General features: G+C 40.8%; 1 protein-coding gene across 1 annotated transcript in view; it reads left to right on the top strand.

The window, feature by feature from the left end:
• Window positions 1-7,552: 7,552 nt before the first annotated feature.
• GRIN3A (glutamate ionotropic receptor NMDA type subunit 3A) overlaps window positions 7,553-25,142 on the top strand; it is a 51,829-nt gene continuing 34,239 nt past the window's right edge. The window contains exons 1-3 of the mRNA XM_040091028.1: window positions 7,553-7,558; window positions 7,657-8,261; window positions 13,957-15,004. Coding sequence (XP_039946962.1) covers window positions 7,553-7,558; window positions 7,657-8,261; window positions 13,957-15,004 — 1,659 coding nt within the window. The remainder of the gene's footprint in view (window positions 7,559-7,656; window positions 8,262-13,956; window positions 15,005-25,142) is intronic.

Genomic DNA, 25,142 nt, shown 5'->3' with positions numbered 1-25,142 from the left:
CCTTTAAATAGCTTCAAATGGTGTCCTAGGTTACAATGTAAGATGTGCCCAAAGTATGTGTTCTATCACCATCTACATGAGCTGTTGAAACTAGGTGGGGCAGTGTTTCCCTTGCCCCCTCCCTCCAGACCATCTTCTGTTAATGGCCCATCAATGTCCTGCTGCATGACTCATGGATAACTCCCTCCGGGAGCTATCTCTGTTTAATGGGCAATCAAGGACCCATTGCAGGACTCATAGAATGGCATCAGCCTATTGTGAGATGCTCCGCCCAGGGGGAGGAGCCAAGCATTCCCACCTGGATATAATCTGGGATTTGGGACAGCACAGGCAGCCTTACCCACTGGATTCCCAGAGGATGAGAGCTACCAGACCTTTCTATGGGAACACTGCTTCAACAAGACTGGGTCATCTGGACTACTGCCACCACCATAGGGTATCAGGTTGTGTTCTTACTCTGTCAGTGATCTTTTTTCCTATTAATTTTTTTTTTTTCTGACTTGGAGTCTCTCACTGGTTTTGCTTTCAAGCCAGCACATATGGGAACTTAGAGATGGCTCGTTAGCAGCACTTAGAAGAAATGACAGGCTAGCTTTTTACCCTATTTCCTATACAGAGATTCCTAGACAGTCTGCTGAAGGCCTTTGATTCAGTAGAATGCTGTTTCTTCTTAAGGGGAGTATTAAATTCTGCTAAACACCATTTTCCAGCTATTCAGGCCAATAGTGGCAATCAGAAGAAGCCCCAAAAGATGCTCTTAGTGGAACAGCTGCTTATGTTTATGCTTATGTTTTATATTCTTGACAGGAGTAGAAAGGCTTGTAGTGGGGCAGCCTGCTCCTTCTAGCAAGTCCTCACCCACTTCAGTTGTCCATTCAGACCACCACACACAGCAGTTCCTGGGGGCTTTTGCTCAAGTGTTTGCAAGGGCTTTTTGGATGCTGATGACAATCCTGTGGCACCTGGGAGCGATTGCCACAGACATGGTCCTGGCCACCACTTCCTCCCATCCAAATTGTATTGCCAGTCTAGAGAAGTGTCATGGAGCATTAGCACGGCTCCCCCTGAGCAATTTGCACAAGTGACCATGTGCCCTTTTTTTAAACTATAAAGGCAAATTTCAGGCAAAGGAAAACTATTCTCTCTCTTGGATCTGTATGAAATGTTCTTTATCGAACTTTGAAAGTTGGATTTTTTTTTTCTTGCTGGAGCAAAGAACACCGTGAAGTTTTTGAAGTAATATTACTTAGGATCATTTATAAGTGGCCATTCAGAGAAATAATAGATCCTACTTTCAAAGAGCGGCTGGAAGTTCGTATTTTACATTGCCTCTTTGACCTTGTAGAGAGCTGTACATATTCGGATTAGTTTGGAGAATTTTTGTGTAGCATTAGAGAAAGCGACCTCAAGTCATGTCTAATGAAGTCTGGTCTAATAAAAGAAATAATTTTCAAGACAAATTAAATCAAGATTTAATTTAAGCTAACTCCTGTGGTATAGTGATTTTTAATATCAGGAGTCAGTGCATTTTTAGGATTTGCATGTAAGCATTGCCTGGATGGATGCCAGACTTCTTTTGCTGCAGGAATCAGGATAACTCTGGCTAGTCTAAGAAAGCTTTTCTTTCTGAGCTTTTAAACCCTCTACAAAAAAATACTCTTTATTGTGAAGACCAACCCAGTTTGAAATCGTGGTCTTGGTCAAACAAAGGTGTATAAGGAGACAGACGGACAAGACAAGGAAAAAGGTATTTTTGACATCATCTTACTGATTTTTGGTCCAAAGCAGGTCTAGGGTTTTCTTCCCCAGAGAACCAGAATTCTGCATGGCAGAAGCAGCATAGTGCTGAGGGGAGAGTAGGTTTTTTGCTGCAACTGGAGCACACCTTCCCTCTGGAGCAGCCAGTGGGCTGGGCAGGGACTGGGATGTGGCGCAGAGGGGGCAGCTTGGCAGCTGATCAGGAAGCGGGGGGCAGGACTTCTCACAGTCTGTCAGCGGCCAGCACAAATTCCTGCTTGAAGTACTGTCATTTCAGCAGAGGCAGCAGATATTAAAAACATAAAATAACATTTTGTAGCACCTTTTCTCATAGCATGAAATGAGGAAGTGCCATAGACTTTAAGGAAATGGGCTTTAGGCCTAAATTTTCTAATTTCAACCATGGGAATAACAGTCCCCTCCCAGTTTTTGGATCTGTGGCATCAGCTTGCTCACAGCTGCTGTTAAGCTGTTTATAGAGCTGTGAGCCCCACAGTGGCACTGCAAGCCAGGAGGGTTTTTTCCTTCAGTAGAACTTTCTCTGATGTAATTACATAGATTGATTTATCTTTTGTGTTTCTTATCAAAGATGTGTATACATATATATATATATATATATGTCTGTGTGTGTAAGAACTGCCTTTGTCCCCAAAAGTCAGAGGATATAATATTTTCTGTGTGATTACTTTTGCACAGTTAGCAAAACAGTGTTCTCTTCTATGCTTTTAACTCTGCTAATGAAGCTATTATAACATCAAAATAAAATGTCACCATGACTATACCTGATTAGCACTACAAATTCAGTTGAAGAGATAAATGACCAGATCCTTCAGAGTTCAAGTCAGCCAAGCTACAGGCACGTGTACTCACAAGATTTACCAGGATGGGCCTGTAGACTGATAAAATGGAGGCCTGGAAAATACTGCATGAGTGAAATGCAAAGTGTGTTTCAGCTGTTAAATGAACATGCTCTCTCAGGTGTCTCAGGCAGTGGGAAAAGCCTGTAAAAACTGCTCTGGTTAGGATACAAAAAGCACATCAGTAGTTACAGTCTCTGCTGATGGGCAGGAAAAGAGACACATCAGACCACGTAAAGCCTAATATTCTATGAATGGCTTGGTCCAGAGCCCACTGAAAGTCAGTGGAAAGACTGTCAACATCTGATCCAAAGGCAGTTAGTCAGAAATTAGGGATTTGAGACCTGTTCTTTACCGAGTAAACAGTGAAGTCTGGTGGTCATGGCTGGTTTATAAGAGAAAAGCTGGTGACATGCAATAAAAAATCAGGCACTTGTGGACATAGATGTTTCTGCTAGTGGCACTATGTCAACACTTTACTAAAAATAAATAACAATTAGCATTATTCAAATAAGGTTTAATTGTCTGTTTGTGTAGTTTGAAGAAAAACTGGTGCAGATCAGCAGTCTTCAATGGCAGCTTGAAGTCAAACTTAAAGACATTTAAACTGAATTTCCATGTGAGCTTTAATTGTAATTTTAACTGAAATAGTCAAACCCTACTAATTTCAAGGGGAGGTAAAGAAGGAGTTTGCCTAAGAACTTTAATACAGGTGGAGCAGAGCTCAATACACAGCTGAAATCTCATAAATCTCTGTTCCTTGATTCCTACAAAGTTGTATACATCTAAATTATCATTTCAGTTGTCAGAAACCTTCACTATGAAATTACACTCTTAGCAATTACTACTGAATGATTTAACAAATAATTTGTAGGAGTTCTTCATTAAAAAGCAGTAATTGTTTGCTTTAAAGAGAGACAAATCAACCAAAAAATACGTAAAAGCATTGAGAACACTGTAATATCAAAGGCTCTCTACTGAAATGTGGCTTCTATGTATTTTTCTTCAACTGCAATCTACATACAAGTGGCAAATAAACCTTTCAAAATACAATTAGGGAGGCATTAAATCCAAACATCTCCAAAGAAGCATTCCCTTCCCTCAGTCCCAGCACAAAGGAAGCATTGATTACTCCTCCTCCCAAACGCCTACAGGGTGTGCAGAGACAATTAGCTGAAACCTAAGCAGAAGTAATACCTGGTGACTAAGTTTTATGTAGGCTATTGTGTCAGAAAAATCCTGAAGACAGGTTTGCAGTCCTATATTCCTCACAGAGAAAAGCGATTCTACTGTTTTTTCAGTGCCGAATGTTTATCTTTCAAGCACCTTAGCAGGGAATTTAGCAGCTAATAAATCACAGTGACGATAAGCACTTGTGTCAGTGCATCTGTGCGCTCTTGAAGGTGATGGCCTCACTCCGAGGAACACCTCTACATGCAGGCTAAGTCCAAGCCAGGTTGTCCCAAATAACACCTCTGTTCAGGGAGGAGTGTCTCAGCATGGGAAGAGGCTGTTGGATCACGCTGATGCATCCAGGTCAGGGGTGTGCTGCACGTCTAGAACAGGGATCACAGTGCTGGGGCTCCTGAGGACCAATCCTGTGGGTGTGGTTCTCTGTAGGAGAGTCTAGCCCTGCACCTGAGAACTCCCAGTCAGGTGGAAACTGCTTTCACCTGCATTGCTGAGTAAAATTGCGTTCATTTTTCTGGCCCTGAGGCAGAATTTCACCTTCTCTGGAAGGAGGTCCCGGGGTAATGCCCAGTGATCCTCGGCTGTGGCTATTCATCAGTTCAGAGTGTTCTAATACAGGAAGAATTGTTCTGTAGAGTAGGAGAAGTCTTGCATTTGTGAAACTGCACATGTACACTGGGTTTGACATAAAGACAGAGAACTTCAAAGAGCTAAACCTGCTGGGTGAAGTGGAGAGCCAGTGCTCACACAGTCTTATCCCTGCTGGGATATTCTTGGATACTCCTAGTCCCCAGATAGTATTCTAAATATGCTGGGACCCTAATAGCCAGTGCAGGATATTGAGAGAGCTTATTATCAGGTGCTAAAAACAGACCCACAACAGGGTAAGCTGTACAAAAGCTCCAATTTATTTTTTGTTTCCTGGGGTGTTTGGTGCAGCAGTATGGACACAGCTGTTATGGCAAACATCTGTCACTCTCTAGTTGTTTTTCTGAATCTGGTAGATTTCTTTAGTTGATCCCTGAGCCTATCCCACAATACCCATAGTACTGTGTTTGGGATGTTATCCTTCTGAAATACTGAAGATGTTTGCTCCTCCTTGCACAGGTATGGTCAGGTTGTGTGGTGTCTTTTGTATGTGCCCAGAGTATGTTCTGTGTATACTGAAAATTTCATTCCTTCTCACTCACATTTACAGTTGAATTAGCTGAAGCTTGCAGAATTTTGCTGACGGGAGGTGGATCATTGTGTAAAAAAATATTTGTACTCCTCCTTAATCTTGGACAAAGAGGACAAGGCAAATCTTTTGTATTCCCATCTATTTGCAATGAGAGACAAACCGGAGTTAATTTACCTGATTATCTCATAACCACAGAAAAAAAAATTGTTATGATTCTCTTCGCAGGGACTGGTTTATTCAAACTAGCTTCCCAAACCCACCATGCACAGTGCTTTATTTCCCTCCTGTACTAATCAAGCGTTTTAATTAGTAGGCAATGTTTTCCAACTGAGAACTCAGAAATTCTGCACAGGTTAGCTCCTTGTGCACTGAGTAACTTGTCCTTTATCAAAGAGTCATCCCTCTTGTGTCTTGTTGGCAGTACGTGATATGCATGGATCGTGGACAGTGATCCATCTAATTAACTTGTTCTTGTGTCTTGGAAAAGGGAAAAAAAAAAAAAAAAAAAAAAGCCACAGGTACCAAATCCAAGAGATAACAAAAAGAGCTGAGAACATCTTCAATTACAGTATCCTTTTTATCAAGCTCTGAATTTAAACTATTTGGAAAACAGATGATGAGTTCACGTAACTGCGGATTAACACAATGAGGGCTTGCTGCTTATAACTGGGACATAGCTCTTGAGGGTTTGACAGGTTTTTTGTCATTTCACCCCTTACATCTGTGTTGGAGAGCCCAGGGTTTTATTTAGTAAAATTATTGTAAATTGATTCATTATCGTATTATTCTGAATTCAAAATGACATTTCTAAGATCCATACAAACTGGAGTCTTGTTAAAGTTCTTTTAAAACCAAGATGACATTCTTTATCAACTTCGAAAATGTTTGGTTCCTCACATAATACAGATTAACTACTGAAGGATGTAAGAGAAGGATGAACAGACATGAAGTGTTGAGTAACATAATGATAAAAAGATAAAATCCAGGTACCTGTGTAGGGTAATACACAATGTGAGTGGACATGGATACACACAAATGCTGACATAAAGTCAAAATGCAGATCTCACAGACCAAAAGATGCACTGGAACAGGCATGGCATTTTTTGGACAGTCTCATGGCTGGAATCAAATGCCAGTGTAAAGTGATACAACTTCTTTAGGAAAGCTACAGGGAAGACTGTCAAGTTCTGAACTAAAATCAAAAGTTGAAGTCATATATAATATGCTAGCTGAAAGCCTGGTAGAAACATTTTTGTAGGGTAGAGAATTATTTCATTGCAATTTTGAGAAATTGCTTGGATTCTTTAACTTCTTTACCTTCTTACTAAAACTGTAAATAAAAATTTATTTTTAAGACCAGGGAAAGGAGAGGAATAAGAATAAGAATTATCAAGTATTAAGAACTACTCACCTTGAGAGAACAGAGGAGTTAGCCTCAAATATTCCCTCATTTTCTGAAAAATATAAAGCCAAGGAAAATGGTGTTGGGAAACATGATGGGTTAAGTCAACAATAACATCAATGATATGGAAAAAATGAGTATGGAATGCTTATTTATCAAATATTTTCCAGGTCAGAAATCACAGTCTGCATATCTTAGCCTCTCGTGCATTCAGTAACTTGTCCTGTTTTGTTGGCAGTACATGATGTGCCTTGATGGTAGGCTGTGATCCATTTTATTAGGTTACTCATATGTCTGTGAAAAATCCCCCAGCTACACACACATACGAAAAAGGAGCTATAATAAAAAGAACTGAGGAGTTTTCTTTATTTTTTCTTATTGTTTACCAAAGAATTTTTCAGCATCCATTTGTAAATGGGTCTGACTGGACTTGAGCAGTATGGAAATACCTTCTCATATCCCTGTTAGGGGTGCAGGGAAATCTTTGCCTGAGAATGCTTTGAAATTCAAAACAACAAATGGGTAGAAAGAAAAATATATTGTCAGAAACAGGCTCATTAATGACTGCTGCAATTGAGTCAAACTAGCAGAGGAAGCCCATGAATCACAGTCCATTTAAGGTGGGTGGGTATAAATTTTCCTACTGCTCACACAGTTCTATTTATTGGCAGGTGGTTACTTGTGTTAACCCTAAAAACCCCCTCAGGGAAACTTCCAGGCTTTGCCTTGGGAAGATTTACCTTTGAGGTTCCCTACGCAGGCTGAAAGAGAAGAATTCTTCAAGGTGTCTTGCAGAACTGCTGTCAATCTACCCTGGATTGCTTCCTTCATTGGTCACTTAACCCTGCCCACCCCAGCTGTTCATCCCTCGTACCCCTCTGTAGGTTGCCTTGCCCTTTGCACACCTCTATGTTCTCAGATTATTGGTCACTGACCCCATACTTAACCCCTGAGCAGCACATGGTCTTGGTCTTCTGCCCATGATCCCTTTGGCATGCTGAAATAAACCTTGCTGGAAAACATCCTACAGGAGGCATTTCCTGAATTTCCTCCACTGAGGCATGTATGTGTGCATGAACTTGAAATGGCTGTCCCTGTAACCTGCTCTGAGTGGCTTCTGAAGGAGATGCTTCAAGAAGGTAGCAGCATTTTCACGATCCAGCCATGCTGGTACAGTTACTTCGAACTAAAGGAGTGTATAAAATTAATCAGACTCATTACCTGGTGTCCAGTATATTTCTGATCGTCTTTCACTTTTTTAATCACAGAACCCCCTTCACCTGCAGATGAGTTTAGAAAACTCACTGAGTTCTGATGCTGCTGTCACTTTCTCCATCCTTGTGATGAACAACTGGTACAATTTCAGCCTCATGCTGTGCCAGGAGGAGTGGAACATCACAGATTTTCTCTTCCTCACACAACAGAGCTCCAGGTTCCACCTGGGGTCCATCATAAACATCACAGCAAACCTCACTTCAACCAGTGACCTTCTGAACTACTTGCAGTTTTACCTGGAGAGCATCAAAGACACGACGTCGACCATGGTGATGTTTGGATGTGACATGGAGAAAACACGGAGGATTTTTGAGATAACCACGCAGTTTGGTGTGATGCCTCCAGAGATGCACTGGATTATTGGGGATTCACAGAACGTGGAAGAGCTGAGGACAGAAGGTTTGCCCCTCGGTCTCATTGCTCACGGCAAGACGACTCAGTCGGTCTTCGAGCATTACGTGCAGGATGCCATGGAGCTGGTAGCCAGGGCTGTGGCAGCAGCCACCATGATCCAGCCTGAGCTGGCTCTCATTCCAAGTACAATGAACTGCATGGACATGGATGAAAGGAATATCACTTCAGGCCAGTATTTGTCAAGGTAAGTTTTACTTCTTTTATCTTTCTCCCTTAGGTAATAATTTGCTGTATTGCAATAAAAATTATTTTCTTCCCCCTCCCACCATCCTCTCTGGGTTAGCTATCATGCTGCTAACCCTCCCTCACAAACACATTTGTTTCAGTATTTCCTCCCGCTTCTTTACTTCTGGGCAGATAATAAAATCTTAACTTTGCCACAATGGGAGAGGAGCCAGAACTCCGAGATTCTGGTGGAAGAACACACAGTTCCGCAGAAGTAGACATCACACTATAAACATAGGCTAGATTACAGACTGTGCTCTGAAATTTGTATTTATATTTATTCATGTAAGGCGGGCTACTGTCAAATTCTCTGAGATTTTGAATGTACAAAACACAGAATCTTTGCACTATCTAAGCCCTTGGACAACATAAAGTGGCCCTTGATAATATGCTTCCATGGAAAAGAGAGAAAAAAGGTGCACCTTCATCTCCTCAGAGGGCTTCTTCTGGTGACGAGCACTCAACACACCATAAGTACAAAGTCCTGTCTCTGCCGCATGTCACTGTATAGAAGTTATTCCTAAAACTACTTGGGTGTTGTTGTTTAGAAATATTATCATTTTTAACCTGTGAGTGGAAAACTTGCATGGTTCTTTTTGAAAACAAGCAAAAATGTCTTGGCTAACTACATGAATTCATCACTTAATGTACATCCAGCAACAGTTGTATGTTTTCTCCCCATTACATCTGGTTTTCAACATAAAGATTTTATTGGATGGAGTTGGGATAAAGACTCTTGAGGCTTTTTGTGTTTAACTTTTTTTGAAAAGCATAACTTTTTCTTGGATATGTTTGCACAATAATGTATTAACAACCCTGCTCAAAACACAACCATTTGAGACCCCAATATTTCTTTAGTCCACTTGCCCATTCGGAGTCAGGAACTCTGTATTTCCGAAGGGTGAAACAGGGCTTGTGAAATAAACACTGGACCAGCTCGCAATGCCCCAGTGACTTGTGATGTTTATTTTGCCTCATTATTCTAGATATTTTAACTAGATCGTAACTGAAAAGTAAAAGAAGGAGGGTTCTTAGAGTAACAAGATGACAGTAGTTTTAGGAACAGTCTTTTTGAGGTTTGAAGAAGGGATAAAGAAAAAGGAAAATAAAAGTAAAACCCTTAAATATATTAATGAAAAATAATTCATTGTTGTTGCTCTCTACAGAGAACCATTAACTTTTGCTATATTTTGGGAGACAATATACAATATCACATCTGCAAAATTTCTTTTCCCTTCATATTGGTAAAGGTATTGTGGAAGTGAAAGAAAAGATTGTGTGCTTCATCTTGTTTTTTTCCTATACATTTTGTTGTGAACCCTATTAAAGAGAAAATAACAGGTTAGAGAAACCCTTGTCCTAAATCAGCACAGCTGTTTTTGCAGTGTATGAGGCAGACAGGTGCCTGATGGCCAGAACTGATGTCTTTGCAGCATAACTATTAACTCTGAGTGGTGCCATTAATTTCTTAGGTGTGACACACTGATGAGTGGCTTCACTGTGACCAATCTCACCCATCTCACCAGCACTTTTAGACTTTTTTAGCCTCCAAAGATTAAATTTTTGTCTGGTGCTTAGCTGCTCATTTACTAATTAGTGTGTTTTTCTGTCTGAATGAGCCCATCTGTCTTGGCGTGAAGACTTGGAAGTGCTGTGGATGGGGATGGAGAAAGGAATGATGGAGAAGAAGCAGTGCACAGACTCTGCAAAGGGTGGATGAACAGCAGCCCCACCCTTTGGCACAGCTGGAGCTTCTTCTGCCAGCACTAATCTCATACCTTGGCTGTGCAGACATTTAAGTGCATCCAGGAGCAGAATAGTGAGCTAGTGCGTGGTGAAGCATTCTTCTATCTGTGTGGATATGGGTTTAGATGTACAACCCCCTGAAGATTTTACTGTAGTAAGTCACTGTCCATCATTCCTCTTATAGTGCGATTGATTCCCTCATCTGTTCTTGCCTGCTCATGGGAGCATCCTTGTTGATGGAACAAGGCATTAAAATTTCAAAATCTCATATTGTCTTACAGCTTTAATTAGTCTTACAGCTTTAACTCACCTTCTTGAGTATTTCATCAGCCTGCTCTTTCATAGATCCATAAAATCACAGAATCCCTTGTGTTGCAAGAGACCTTACTCATCACTTCATTCCACCCCCTCCTATGGGTAGGGGCACCACTCACTATCGCAGGTTGCTCCCAGCCCTGCCCAACACGGTCTTGAGCACTTCCAGGGATGGGGCAGCCACAGCTTCTCTGGGCACCCTGTGCCAGGGCCTCCACACCCTCATAGGGAAGAACTTATCCCCAGTATCCCATCTAACCCTGACCTCTGGCAGTTTGAAGCCATTCTCTCTTGTCCTATCAGTAAGATGTCTCTCCAGCTCTGTTAGAGTCCCTTTAGGTACTGCAAGGCTACTAAAAGCTCTCCCCAGAACTTTCTCTTTTTCCCTGCCAATTCTAGTTCTTGCTTCCCATAAGCTTCCCAAAAAAGAGAGGTGGAATAACCTGACTATCAAACTTGAGAGAAAACAATTTCTTCAAGTCATTCTTAAATATACTACAAAGATACTGCTAATGGAGAGTGATAGTACTGCTAAAGATCTAAGGAGCAGTTCTTGTAACAAAGCACATGAGAAACAAAGCTGAAATGAGCAAATGACACACTTTGGACTCGTTCAGACTGAAGCAACTCTGATAAAGCTCTGATGCAGTTGTCACAGACTGTCGGTGTGAACTTTAGCTCTCATAGATTGACACAGCATCAAGAAAATTCATTCAGCTGTCAGACTTGAGGCTCTGGCCATTCACCTTCTGAAATTTGTGCAGGCTGTGTTTCCATACAGGTCTGTCATTAGCCCTTCTAAAACAGCACTGCTCAGGTACTGCCATCATGTCTGTGCAGTACCCAGCACTTGTAATTCCCAAAGATTCACACTGGAGATTTCTAGCTTAAGAAGTGTAGTTAGAGCCTCTTATCTGTTTCCTAAAGTTATCGAGTAAAGGAGCTTTCACTTGAAGTCACTGGCACGAGTTTCACTGGTGCTGCTCACAGTGCATGCAAATGCTCAGCAGCCGCAGCTGCTTGCATATAAAACAAAGTGTTGTTAAAATGCTTCTCCAGCATGGTTCCCATCATTTATTTTGATTCATGTTCTGTCATTACAAAAAAACCAAACCAACAGAATATGCAAATCGGTTGCAAAGGCAAGCCACTAACTCGATGAGGTGGTGAAGTTATACATTTAAAAGCTGCTAAATCTCTCTCAGGTATCTGCTCCTAACACAACCATGAGACAGGTACAGAGAGCTTGCTTTGCCCTCCTGCATGTGCTCACTTCTATTGTGAGGGTCAGGGAACACCGTGCATTAATTCCACATTAATTCTCATCCCACCTTCAGAAAATGCGCATAATGCATTATTCCATCCCTTCAGTTACTCCCAAAGCACCTGCTTTGGAGCATTCTCATGCCAGGTTGTGCTCTATTAGCAACATGGGGCCAAATTCATAAGAACTTTGCAAGCTTATTCAGTCTGAGGACTTGTTTCCCTCAGTTTTTGCCATTTTTGTGAACTGCTAACAGTGTTTTGTGCACGATTCCTAAAAAAAATTTCATGCAGGCTCATCTACAGACATGGGATGGTTTTACTGATACTGTCACAGTGATGGCTCTGGCCTGTACACCCAACAAAGCTTGTTAAGAAGTTGCACGGCTTTTTACAGAGGCTGAGGGAGATAAGAGAGAGATAAAACCCAAACAATTTTATGGGCACATAAACCTTCCTTTAGTGCTAAAGATTGTCTCCTCCCATAAACTTTGCCTTGATAGTGTTTACATACACAAACAGGGAAGTTACACCGTCAGATAGGAAGCACGGATTAGGAGGGAAGGAATGGGCAAAGAATGGCAGATACCACTGATTAGTGGAGTTATGGTGTCCTTTAACACTGAAATAAATAGTAAAGCACTTAAAAAATGAAAATTGCATTTATAGTTCATATATGTTTATATCTATCAATACCAGTCTGCCTTTTTAGGCATGATTTCCAGACCCAGGCTAACGCATGTACAAATCATCTTTCTCCAAACTCAACATACTCAAAAGAAACTGAGCAAGGACTGTGAAGCTGCCTCAGAGAAGGCTATCACAAACACAACCATACTCAAAACTAAAGCATTTACTTACTTAAATTTACCTTTGCAAGGGGCTAAGATGCTATGACCTTGAGACTTAAACAGTGCAGAAGTTTAACTGCTGAAACCTCATCAAAATCATCAGAAATCATCGAAACAAAGTGTAGAGACAAGACAAAAGTATGCATGTACACACACTTGCAATTGATTTATCCTTTTCAAATCAATTTAAGGTTATTTTTTATCCTCTGTAGCTATTGATAAACAGTTAACTCTACTTAAAAGTTTATGTCTTCCTTATTGAGGATGGAATGACAGTCTTTTTACTGCTTCTGATGCTTTTGTCCAATTCTCTGGACTAATGTGAAGTACTATATTATGCTACAACTGAGTAGTCTGTCTTCTGAATGCCTCTTACTGAAAAAAAAAAAAAAAAAGCATGAGTGGCCTTGCACCATATTAGCAGTAACTTAACTCAGTTATTTTTGATGGAACCGTTGTTATAAGTCTTGTGCAACTCCTGCCAAATGCATAGCAGCTTTGTTGTTATCAGCGTGCAGTTCAGCTTGTCATGGTGCTCACACTAAAAAGGATTTTCTTCTTCAAACACTTAATTCCTGCTGAGTTCTCAGCTCCTTTATCCATGTAATTTTTAGCCTCTTTGATGATGACTTGCCAGAAGCTGAATTCAACAGGCAGGCCAGACAACTACTAGCAAACACTGCCTTCCAATACAAAGGAAATATACAACTTTATTGTCTGTATCTGGAATAGTAAAAGCCCAGAATTCTCAATGCAAAATGTGCAGTGCAAAACTGGCACACTTCATGAGATTTGCTTCAATGGCAGCATTACACTTTTAAGAAAATCACTTTTGCACATTTTTTTAAAAAACCTGCTTTTTCAGGTGTTTATTTTTGTAAGAATTGAAACTGACTATCTTAGAGCAACCATCTTTCACTTTCTTCCCTTATTTTATTCTGAAGTGTCTAACAGTGATTTACCAATGCCAAATTTGCATTTTTGAATCCAGATTGGTTCACTTGAGAGTGCTTTAAAGCTGTTGACAGCACTTCAGTAGCCCCTCTTATGTAAGCTAAATCTTACTGAGATTATAGCATTTTTCTTGGAAGGACGTTTCATACATAATTTCCACTCTTCCATTTTCATATGTATTTTTATCTAGGAATGTGACAGTGGATCTGATGAGTTCAGCTTAGAACTAACCTGTGTTTCATTAGTTTGTGAGGCAAAGATAACTAAAAAATTACTGTTCTTGTACTCCCTTTTCCTAGTAAGTAAAGAAATACTTCTTTCCCAAGGAGTTTTCATTTGTGTTAGCTATTTAGGGGATCATCCCCATATAATTTAGTCATAAATTACGTGGCTGGTTCATTGTGCCATAGGATCTGTGTGCTATCAATGGTGCAGGTGTTCTACAACATCCCCATCTACTCTCTTCCACATGAATTCATGGTTCGGGTGTCTGCTTCTGATCACCCTGGTTTCTCCCTCCTACAGGTTTTTAGCCAACACAACTTTTGAAGGTCTCAGTGGCCACATTAAGGTGAAGGGCTCATCCATTGTCAGCTCAGAAAATAAATTCTTCATCTGGAATCTGCAGCATGACCCTGTGGGGAACCCCATGTGGACACGCCTGGGGAGCTGGCAAGAGGGGAAGATCATCATGGACTATGGGATATGGCCAGAACAGGCACAGAGACATAAAAGTCACATGCAACACCCCACCCGGCTGCACCTGAGGGTGGTGACTCTAATTGAGCATCCTTTTGTCTTCACAAGGGATGTAGATGATGAAGGTCTTTGTCCAGCAGGGCAGCTGTGCCTGGACCCACTGACCAATGATTCAGGTGTGCTGGACAATCTGTTTGAAACCCTCCAAGGAGGCAATGACACTGTTCCCATTGAGCTGAAGAAGTGCTGCTACGGCTACTGCATTGATCTGCTGGAGAAGCTGGCTGAAGATATGAATTTTGATTTTGACTTGTACATTGTTGGGGATGGAAAATATGGCGCCTGGAAGAATGGCCACTGGACAGGGCTGGTGGGAGATCTTCTTGCTGGTACAGCTCACATGGCAGTGACATCATTCAGCATCAACACTGCCCGAAGCCAAGTGATTGATTTCACCAGCCCTTTCTTTTCAACCAGCTTGGGGATCCTGGTGAGGACCAAAGACACTGCAGCTCCTATTGGAGCCTTTATGTGGCCACTTCACTGGACTATGTGGCTGGGGATATTTGTTGCACTTCACATCACAGCTATATTCCTCACCTTGTATGAATGGAAAAGTCCTTTTGGAATGACCCCTAAGGGAAGGAATAGGAACAAAGTCTTTTCCTTCTCCTCTGCCCTTAATGTCTGCTACGCAATTCTATTTGGAAGAACAGCTGCCATCAAACCCCCAAAGTGCTGGACTGGAAGGTTTTTAATGAATCTCTGGGCTATTTTCTGCTTGTTTTGTCTGTCAACGTACACAGCCAACCTTGCTGCTGTCATGGTGGGAGAGAAGATCTATGAAGAACTTTCTGGAATACATGACCCAAAGGTAAAGCATGTCTGTTGTTATTAACTCAGACTTTTCTTCTCTCCACTCAAAATTCACTGCTGCATAATTTATGGTTTCTAACAAAATCAGAAAGTGATCTTTGAGGAAAAAAGTTGTTGCAATTACTTACAACCTGGTAGCATTCAGGAGGAAAGTTCAGTGAGGTGAGGCCTTTAAACACCTATAAGAGATGTTTAAAGGTGTAGGGGGAAGGATTTAAAAGATTGAAGGTGAGGAGAAAGGTAAAGTAGTCTGGTGTTGTCCACTGCAGAGAAGAATAGTGGGTTCTACATGCAGATTAAGGGTTTAAGTTCAGTTCCAAGTTCCCTTTGACAGGAATTGTTTAATCCAGTTGGATGATTCAGATCATCCTGAGATCTACTCAAATAAAACAACTGCACAGAACAAGATGAAACCATTGGTCCTCCCTAGGTAGGATATTTCAACTATTTCATTCATCATAATGCTGCAGGCAAAGACATTGCTGATAAAATTCCCCATGAATGCTAAATGAAGTGTAGCAGAACTGAAATATTTTGAAAAATCCTGCTTTATGCATCAAAACAATGGAATTCACTTTACAAGTAGTCAGGTTTTGATTTGCAGTGTTGTTTCTACTGGGGAGCCATCATGGAAGGAGATGAGCAATGTTGTAGACAACCCATCTGCAAAGAACTCGGATAACCCAGAACTTCCTTCACCTGCTCTCTCCCCCTTCCCAAGGGATCTTCAGTTGGAATTTAAATCCAGTCATTTTATAAGACTATTATTAATTTATTTGCCACTAGGTAGTGATCAGGAAAGCAAAGGGCAAAAGGTCTTGTAGAGAGAACAGATAGCTGCAGATGACACCCGAGCATGCTCTGCACGCAGCAGTCACTCCAGAGGACACAACGGCAACAGCAGATTTCCCTTGCTCATGTGGCACTTTGTGCAGTGGAGGTGTGATTGTATTACCCACGGTTTTGTACTCGTGACCTAACTGCTGGTACAGAAGCCATCCTCCATGTGTTTGTCTCAAGGGACAGAACTGATGGATTATTGTGCCACTGTAAAAAAGTATCTTTAATAACACGAGAACAGGGCATGCATCTTGCTTTTGTAAACTGTGTGAACAAATGGTGCATATATCCCTCCAGACAGCAAAGGCCAGGCTCCGTCTGTTACATTAGTGAAACCTTGCAGTCAGACTAATGACCAGACCGTTTTGACTTTGTGAGTGCAGTGCCTGACTCACTCCATGCAATGTTAACTAGATTGTTTCTACCAAAAATGTTATAAACAAAGAACAACAGTTTTGTGGCTGACGCAAGGCACTCTAAAATTGATTTATGGCTTAAATCAGTGGCAAATTACTTCTAATTATTTGCCATTCCCCTCCCAGCAAAGAAATATCATAAATATTACTTTAATATAAGACACAAAAGTCCATTATATGCAATTTCTTCAAAGCATTCTGAAGAAGCTGTTGAGAGCTTTCAGCTGAATTTCCTCAGCTCCAGGTTTCACTGTTGTGTAAAGCCACAATGTTGGTTTGAAAACGAGGTTAGTCCTCTACTCTTTGGGCATCTTCTCATCCATCAAATCAAATTGCATCAGATTACATCCTATTTTTCCGCATTATTATTGTGACCACATGTGAAGTTTTAAAAGTAGGTATTGGGAAATTCCTCCAGCTCCAAGGAAAATTAAATTATTCTAAAGCTGTGCTGTTGAAGCTTCGTGTAGAACACTGAAGCATGTAAGGTGCTGCAGAACAGATCTTGGTCCAGAACAGAAATACCGATGACTCCTGGTTGGTAACTTCAGTGATTCCATTACATTACATTACTAGCCTTTCCTAGAAAAACACTTCCCTACTTTATGGAATAAATCTAAACCTCTCACAGTTGGGAAAAAGTTCATTATATAATAACAGTTCCCATTGTGGGAATAAGGCAACACAATTTTAGGAAAGAAGAAGATTGTCTGTCATTACCAGAGCTGCAGAATAGTTTTGTGTATGTCATTCAAGCATTTGCCTCCAGAGTCTTAGTCTGAAAGAGCAGTGGTAATAATGTAAAATGCACTGATTTGACCTTTGCTCACACAAAGCCTGAGCTGTGGTTATTCAAAGCTCTCTTTAAGAGTTAAAGCTTTGGTTTAGGACGTGTTTGGGCCACAACAGTCTCACAGGCACCGCATTTTAGTTAGTTACTTAAAGCATTTTTATGTGACTGAAAGATTTTATGCTTGGGTTTTTCTTGCCAGATATTTACCTCTTTCTTTTTAGTGGTGGAGACTCATTTCAAAAAGAAGGCAGCAGGAGGGAGAAATAACCTTTTTAATTTAAATATGCTTCTAAACATCCTTCTGCTCTTCTCAGTATGCATGTGCCCTTTGTACTTTGTGCTTTTGAAATTTATTTTAAAAACAAAGCTTAAAATAGAGGAGCAGCCTTCTCGAGGTGATGTAAGATGTCATTTCTTTAGGCTGTCAGCCATAAATGGCAAATCCTATCTGAGGTTGTGAACAGTCAGGAAGGACGGAATTAGAGCTATCTCAGTTGGACCTTTAGAAGCACTAATGATATAGAAGAGAATACAGAAATATCATCAAGCTGCTGAAAGGAGGAGCAGCCAGTGAGACAGGAACCAGAAGAAAAGCAATGAGAGGAAGGAGAATTAATTTACTGCAGTATGTCTTGAATTTGGGGAATTTGCTATGCATTTTCTGTGTAAGAATCTTAATCCAGGCAGGTCACTAAAGCCACACTTCTGCAGTGTCCATCAAAGGTGTTTGCCCCCTTTCCTAGGAAGTACAACAGGAGCCAGTAGGTTGTGGAGATCTTGAAGCAATGTTCTGTCACATTAAAATCTAACTCTTCTAAGCAAGTGGGCAGTTTTTGGCCACAGCTGCCCCCTCCCCCCTCATTTTCTAATTGTACAGGTTTTAGACATAGTCTCTTGCCAGTGGAAACTGGCAAGTACAGCTTTTGGGTTCCACTTTAATATCTTCAGCCTCCTGTTTGAGAACGAGAGGATAACTACAGGATGAATATGCTGGCTGCCCAGATGGAACATGCATCCATGTCCTGAATCCCTCTTAAGAAGCTCTCTACAGTACATTGTGGGCCTAGTATTTCTGGGCTCTAAGAGATTTCAGCCTGCTAGCAGCTGCTAACTCTTTCCCAAGGAAAACTGTTAGCAGCTGTTAACTTTTCCCAAGGGAAAATTTATCAAGAAAGCTTCTACTCGAAACAAACTTTCTCCAGGTGGTGTTTTGTTGTTTCTCTAGTTTAACCAATGGGATTAGAGAGGTGTCGTTCCTATTCACCAATCATGTTAAGTCTCTATCAGAACACCTTATAAAAGGTAATAAGAATTAGACAATAAAGCCTTTTCTATACTCTTTGGCTTCTGAAATATTTGGAGTCTCTTGTCTTTCTTTCGTGTCCTATAATGACTGTACATGGCAAAGAAGTTTAAAAGCTTGTCTACAAACAGAGGAGATAGAGAAAAAACATTGTATTCATATAATTTCATCCGCTTTTATCCTTTTCCTCATATGAGTCATAGGGCCCCATTTCACTTTTCCTTCTAATGTCACCTCTTAGGTTGCACAAAAATATTATAATATTACTCTTTGTCAGAGTGTCTGGCAGCCCAGGTACTCAACGAGAGGAGTTCTTTCCTAGGTTCAGATATTCCTCCTCCAGGCATGCAAACCAGGAGCCTGCCTTAGGGATGGTCTGATCACAGAATCACTGAATCAATCACAGAATCACAGAATGGTTTGGGTTGGAAGAGGCATTAAAGACTACTTAGTTCCACCCAGCTGCCATGGGAAGGGATACTTTCCAGCAGGTTGCTCAGTTATAAATAATTTACTCTTCGGTACTCCTTGGATGCATAAGTCCTGGAAAGAAAACATTTTACTCTGCAAAACAACTCATGGCACAAGTGATTCTCTAGAATCTCCCCAGAGAGTGGAGGATTTTTGTGGCAAAGGGGAATTTGGCTTTCAGGTTTTTCGTGCAAGAACACATACTGCAGATGCACCATGAAGTCCTGAGTGTATTGGGTAGTTCAGATTATTTGAGGCAAAAGAGTGCTGGAAGCCCATGGGCCAGAAATAATATTTCAAATATGCCAAGATGGAAGCAAACTGCAGCAGAGGGAGAAAAGCTGGGCATATTTTCCATCACCTGACCTTCCTTTCTGCAAAAAGTGTAGTTCTTTCAACAATTTATTGAGCTTTTTGGGTGCTTTCCACCTTTTGTGACTTTTGTGACAGCTGTCAGCTTTTCTTCACCATCTTTATTACACACTTGAGTAGCCATGCCTGTTTATTTACTCTGGTTATGTTTTTACTTCTCTACATCCATTTACATTCAAAAATACCCCTTGGCAGTGGAAAAGTTCCTTTCTGTGTTATATTTTGACCATTGCAATGAAGACATATTTTTTATTCAGTCTACTGTACCTTTACAGTTATAGTTTGTACAGGTAGGCTGCTGTTAAGGCTCTGGCTTCAGGAAAAAATCACCTAAACCATTCCCTGGAAGTGCCTCATTCTCTCTACCATGAATGATGGTGTTTTCAAGACTCACCAAAAAAAAAAAAAACCCATGCCCCCAGGAATACACTGCAGACACCTACAGTCACTCTAAAAAGTTCCACACGGCAAGTCCTTTAAAGAGCCTTGGTGTGCGCTTGGATTAGTCCCCAGAAATTTCTGATCTTCTCCTAGTTCAGTGCCTGAAGACTTGCTCTTATGAGATGCCCATCTCTTTATTACCAAACTAAGCACTTTGAGTGATCCAGGCAAAGTATTTCTGAGGTTTTATTAATCAGGAATTCAGTATGTACAACCACACAGATATTTGTATCTAGATATATAAAATGTGAGGGTGCAAGCTCTCATTTCTGATTTATGAGCATCTTAGTTAATTTAGAGGCCTTATGGCCCATATTATATCAGCTGAATACTCTGTGTTACTTGTATTAAAACTGTCCAGAAATAAAACTGGCAAGTAGCTACAGATAAGTTTTAGCAACACCAAATCATAGAAGGAGAAAGGTCAAGCCACTCTGTAGAACTTTTTCATCATTAAAGGCACGAGTCAAATATTCCTTCTTTTAATGATACTTTCCATTGTGTTCAGCAACTTCTAGAGTGACGCCATAGCTGTTGTGTGTTTATTGGTAAATTTTATTCCTGAAAAAGGAACTTTTGTAGAAATTGCATTAACAGAAATTACTGCTGTGGTCTTTCACTGCAGCAGTCCGAGATGAACCATTATAAGGGGCACCACTTGAACTGCTATGTGTTAAATACATAATGAAGTAGCGTTTATTTAAGTATGCATTAAATGCATTAAATTGTATAGCAAAAAATTTGCAAACTCAGTGGAATTTAAAGAAATCTTACTGCTGCCATGGGGTTTAATATTTGTATAGGACCATAGGGCACTTTTTACAATTAAAAGAAGGAACTACAGAGCATATGTTTCTGTGAAGAAGGTTACTGGGCACAGGAAGGTAATGATTCACAACATCACAGCCTGCTAATTAATACATAGTGCTTTTCTGAGTATTAATGAGTCAGTGAAGGATTTGAACTCAAAGGGCTTTCAGTATCACAGAGAGCAAAGTGAATAACTCTCAGACAAAGGCAAAATTGAGTATCAAGCTTCAGCCAGAATAAAGAACTGCAGATCTGTCTCATACAGGAACGAAAGGCACCTCCAATTTATGGAGGCGAAATCTTGACTTCTTTAGCTTCCCCATTTATGGTGGTGAACACTTCACTTGTTTAGCTTCCCCATCACCTCATTAAAGATTTCTGGTTGAAGTTACCGCTTTGGAGGCTCAGAATCTGTCCAGCTCCGATTTGCATCGTTCTGATACCCATTTTATCAGACAATGCACTACCGCGTTTTGCAAGTCAAGTTTCCTTTTCCAACGAATTGTGCTTTTTTATGCCTTCTTGCCAACAATTATCTTTTTGTTATCTTTGCATATTAACCCTTGCTGCTTGAGGTCTTCACCTACACACTGCCTCACGCTGTCACCAACTGCGCCGGCCACTCTTCACCTCTCCTCGTTGTTTGATCCAAAGAATTTGGGGGTAGATGTGTAAGAGAGAAAGTCCTACTGTCTTCATTCCATGTGGTGCAGGTCTTGAAGGTTGTTCTTTGGGCACCAGAAGGAATTAATGTGTTTTAGCATTTTCACATCTATGTGGGTGTCAGTTTCTTACTGTCAAGCTAAATACCAAAATACTTCTATGTCATAAGATCTTTTGAAAAAGGTAAAGTGAGCCCACCACTTGAAATAGTAACTGCATCCTAGCTGGGGTTCAGACCCTTGCAAGAAATAATGCAAGTGGAGAATTATAAGAAGTTACTGGCAAAAAGTAGCAAAGAACATCAGCATAAGCTGATCCTACCACCTGACAGGTGGAAGATCGTTGTGTAGCTGACTTAGCAGCATGGAGAATGTTTGTTATTGTTCACAAAAGTCACAGCCATTGTGATCTACAGAGACCAGAGTGCTAGTGTGGCTCACCTTCCTGGAGGCAGAAGTCCTGCACTGATCCAGTGGATTTCAGAGATGACAAGGGTCTAAGTCCTCTGGAAGAAACAGTGATAAAGTCAAATATTAGTGTCTATATTTCACTGTGTAAGAGGCCAGGGTTTCCAAATATGGTGGTCATTTTTCATTTACACTTCATGCCTAACACATTCCTCGCTGATTCCAAGATGGAAAAAATCCCTCTTTGTTCCCATGTTGGATCTGTCAGTAACATAGAAGTCCCTCTGATTTAACTTCATTTGTTGCTCTTGAACCCAAAGCAAATAACCTGTTGAAGAAAGGAGGACTGTGCAGGTAGAAAGTTCCATCACCTAAAATTGGAAAGCTCTTCATCCTGGTAACTTGTGGCCCATTTAGAACACAAGCCCATTGTTTACAACAAACACATTTTTTGTTCCTTTCCTGGAAAGCACAGAACACTATTCTTGCCTTACAGGTTTAGGCAGAGGACTGTTTTCAGACCTGGCACCCAGGGGACAGTGGCCATATGGCCAGGGGATAGGAGGACTGACCTTCAACCAGCAACAGCCGGAGCAGAAGAAATTTGTAAGAAAAAGGATTTTAAAGATGACAGTTTTGAAGATGGTAAACTACATACACTTCAAGTTGCTGCCACATTAGGTTTCCTCCTTCAGCCCTCAGATGCTAGTAGAAATCTGTGATAGCTTTTCATCCAGAGACTACAAACTCCGGATGAAAGGAAGAAGGAACAGGAATTCTCTAACCAGAAATCTTCTTTGGTATCTCTTTGGGTAGCTTGAACATGTTCTCAGACACATAGCTCTCCTTCACTTGGTTGTAATTTGAAAAGGAGTTTACCTGCCTGACAGTGCATTAGCCATGTTTTACTGGGACCAAGCAGAAGAACATGCTGGATGAAGCGATTTCATCTGGAACACCTTTACCGCTGCTGAAATGGAATTGGAAGCAGTGATCTACTGCCTTTTGGGAATTGCATCCCTTCTTTTCCCCCTTTTTTTTTCCCCTCATCCATTTTTCTCTCATCAAAGTCTACCCATTTTTCTTACAATATTTACTCTTTCTACCTTATAGTCCTCAGCTCTCCCAGAATAAATCACAGCTCAAAGATCCCTCTGTCCAGAAAATTCTTAGAATGCTATTAAGAAACAGGGATAGACACACATACAAGTTCATATTCTCCAGAGTGCTCTTCTTACAGAGCTTTTTGCACTGGCCAGCACCAGGCAACCCTCAGAAATTAACCACAGACCTGAGTCCCTACTCTCAGTCCTGAGATGAACAGCTTTTCCAACACACAAAGGAGCAGAGCAGGTCTTTAATTACCAGTGCTCACATAGGGACCATGAACACAAAGGTTCATATTTTTGAGCAGAGACCTAAGTCATAGCTTCCTTTCATGTATTCCCTTGTTGCAGTGAAGAGAACAAACTGTCAGCAGTGGACTCTGCACTTGTGTCCAGATTGAAGCTGCTCATTGACTTCAGTGCAGCTGTCAGGTTTTATGCTGTCTAATGACCTCTCTAAGCTGGATTCAAAGCCTCATAATTTTAAGGAAATCTCTCATTATCCTGGCAAGGAAAGAATCAACTCCACTGACACTTTTCTCAACAGAGAAGCAAAAGCGTTGATTCAATTGTATTCTGCAAACACCCTCTCCTGGAGGCCCTGGGAATGTCTCAGCTTTCAAAAGCTGAACGCTGAACACATTAGACAGCTTCTGATCAAAACCTTCACTTCCAGAAGTTGAGCTGTGAATTTTCATCTGCTAAAATCTGAAATTCATGTGTTTCACTGTGAATAATTTTCTTTCATCTCCCTCTGCACCTCATAAATATTCCCTAGTTAGTTTTAACAGTTACTGTCCAAAAATTCCTGCAGATAAAAAGGGAAAGCCCATGAACAGCTTTATATTGGTTTGTGGTTCACTTTATTATTATTATTATTATTATTATTATTATTATTACTAGTATTTAATTTGTTTTGTTCATTTTCCCCTGAAATTTTGCTTAGCACTTCCGATTGCTTATATTTTCTCACTGAGCTATAGGAAATCTATTGGTGGCTGGGAAACCACCTAAATATGTGAGTTACATAAAGCAAAGTAAAATACTGTTGCTTTATGTGTGAGAGACACAAGTGTCATTGTAAAACAGCACATTCCTAAAACCACATCAGTTCCTCACCTAATGCTGCCCTGCTCCAGTGATTAGCAACTGAAACTGAGCAGATTTTCAAGATCTGCCATTGCCTGACAGAGATCGTGCTGGCACTTCTGCTGATACACAAGGTGCCTATTAAACACTGCTTTTGGTGTTATACCAGGTAACCAGCACTGTTGTGGAAGTGACCTACTAAAACCTTTTGCACTATAGTTTCTCCTCAGAAGCTGTCGCAAAAGTTAGAAAGTGCTGCAGCAATGTTCCTCCTTTCTATATCCTGTTTAAATTAAAAGGTAGTGGTAAAAGCTAAATCCATGTTAGGTCTGTTACTGAAATGAGTGGTCGCTGGCACTGCTCTCAGCTGCTTACTGGGTTGCCTATTTCTCATTTCCCTTAAAAAAATAGTTCATGGAGTTGAATTTGGGCACTGAAGAGGCCAAGAGAACAAATGATGAAATGCTTCTTGTGAGTTGAGATCATGGTTAGAAATAGAGTTCCTAAAGCATTTTTCCTCTAGTTCTATTTCACAGAATGGTTCTGAACCAGACTCAGTGAGCAGCTGCTGCACCCCATCAATCAGATGCTGGGAAGGCATTTCCTAGATTTGAATTACATCATTGCTTGTAGAAAATAGCCGCAATTTCCCTTCCCAATAGCTACCCTATTTAGATGTTTGTTTCCTCCTCACATGTCCCAGCAAGCTCAAAGTCCATGGGATCAGAAAGCAATATTGTATTGCTTACTTTTGTGGACCTAAGTTCATAATTTTTCTATACCTGGAGTTCTTACTGCAAAAATAAATGGCAACTGAATGGGATGCAAACCTCAAAATGATACTAAACTAAACCAGGGTATCAAGTGGGGAAAACTCCTTGAGGCAAATCATTTGGCTTTGTAGCACTGGAAAGTCATACACAAGCCAGAACCTGCTAGAAAGACCTCAAAACCCCACAGTCCCACAGCCTTGAGTGTACAAAGGCTAACTGCTGCATTTTCAAATTTAAATCCCTACTGGCACTGGAGATTTCTGAGCCTGTTTCCTTTCAAGTTGGCATCTGGGTGTTCTCCCCAGCTGACAGCATTCTGTTCAACGGCAATGCATTACACAAAATGTAATGTGCCAAGTTACGCAAAACCCCTGTCATTCCAAATTGTGTTTTCCAGTTTCTGCTGCTGTGGTTTCATCACATTGGTGTTTATCATGTTGGTATTTTCATGCATAATTGTCACTCCAAGCCATAGATATATGCAGATGCCAAATTCATATCAACATCTTCCCAAATAAAATGAGTTGTCCACTTCTCACTCAGCAGATGTTTTAACAACAGCAGACAGAAACCAAGGAGATCTGGAAGAGGCCGAGCCGAGGGAAATGGTGGCTCAGTGTTTGCTTTCAGCAGAAGCACAAACATAATTTGT

The sequence above is a fragment of the Hirundo rustica genome, chromosome Z (assembly GCF_015227805.2).
Source record: "Hirundo rustica isolate bHirRus1 chromosome Z, bHirRus1.pri.v3, whole genome shotgun sequence".
NCBI classification, from domain to species: domain Eukaryota; kingdom Metazoa; phylum Chordata; class Aves; order Passeriformes; family Hirundinidae; genus Hirundo; species Hirundo rustica.
Note: the sequence above shows the minus strand (reverse complement) of the source record. Positions and strands in the feature narration are given on the sequence as shown.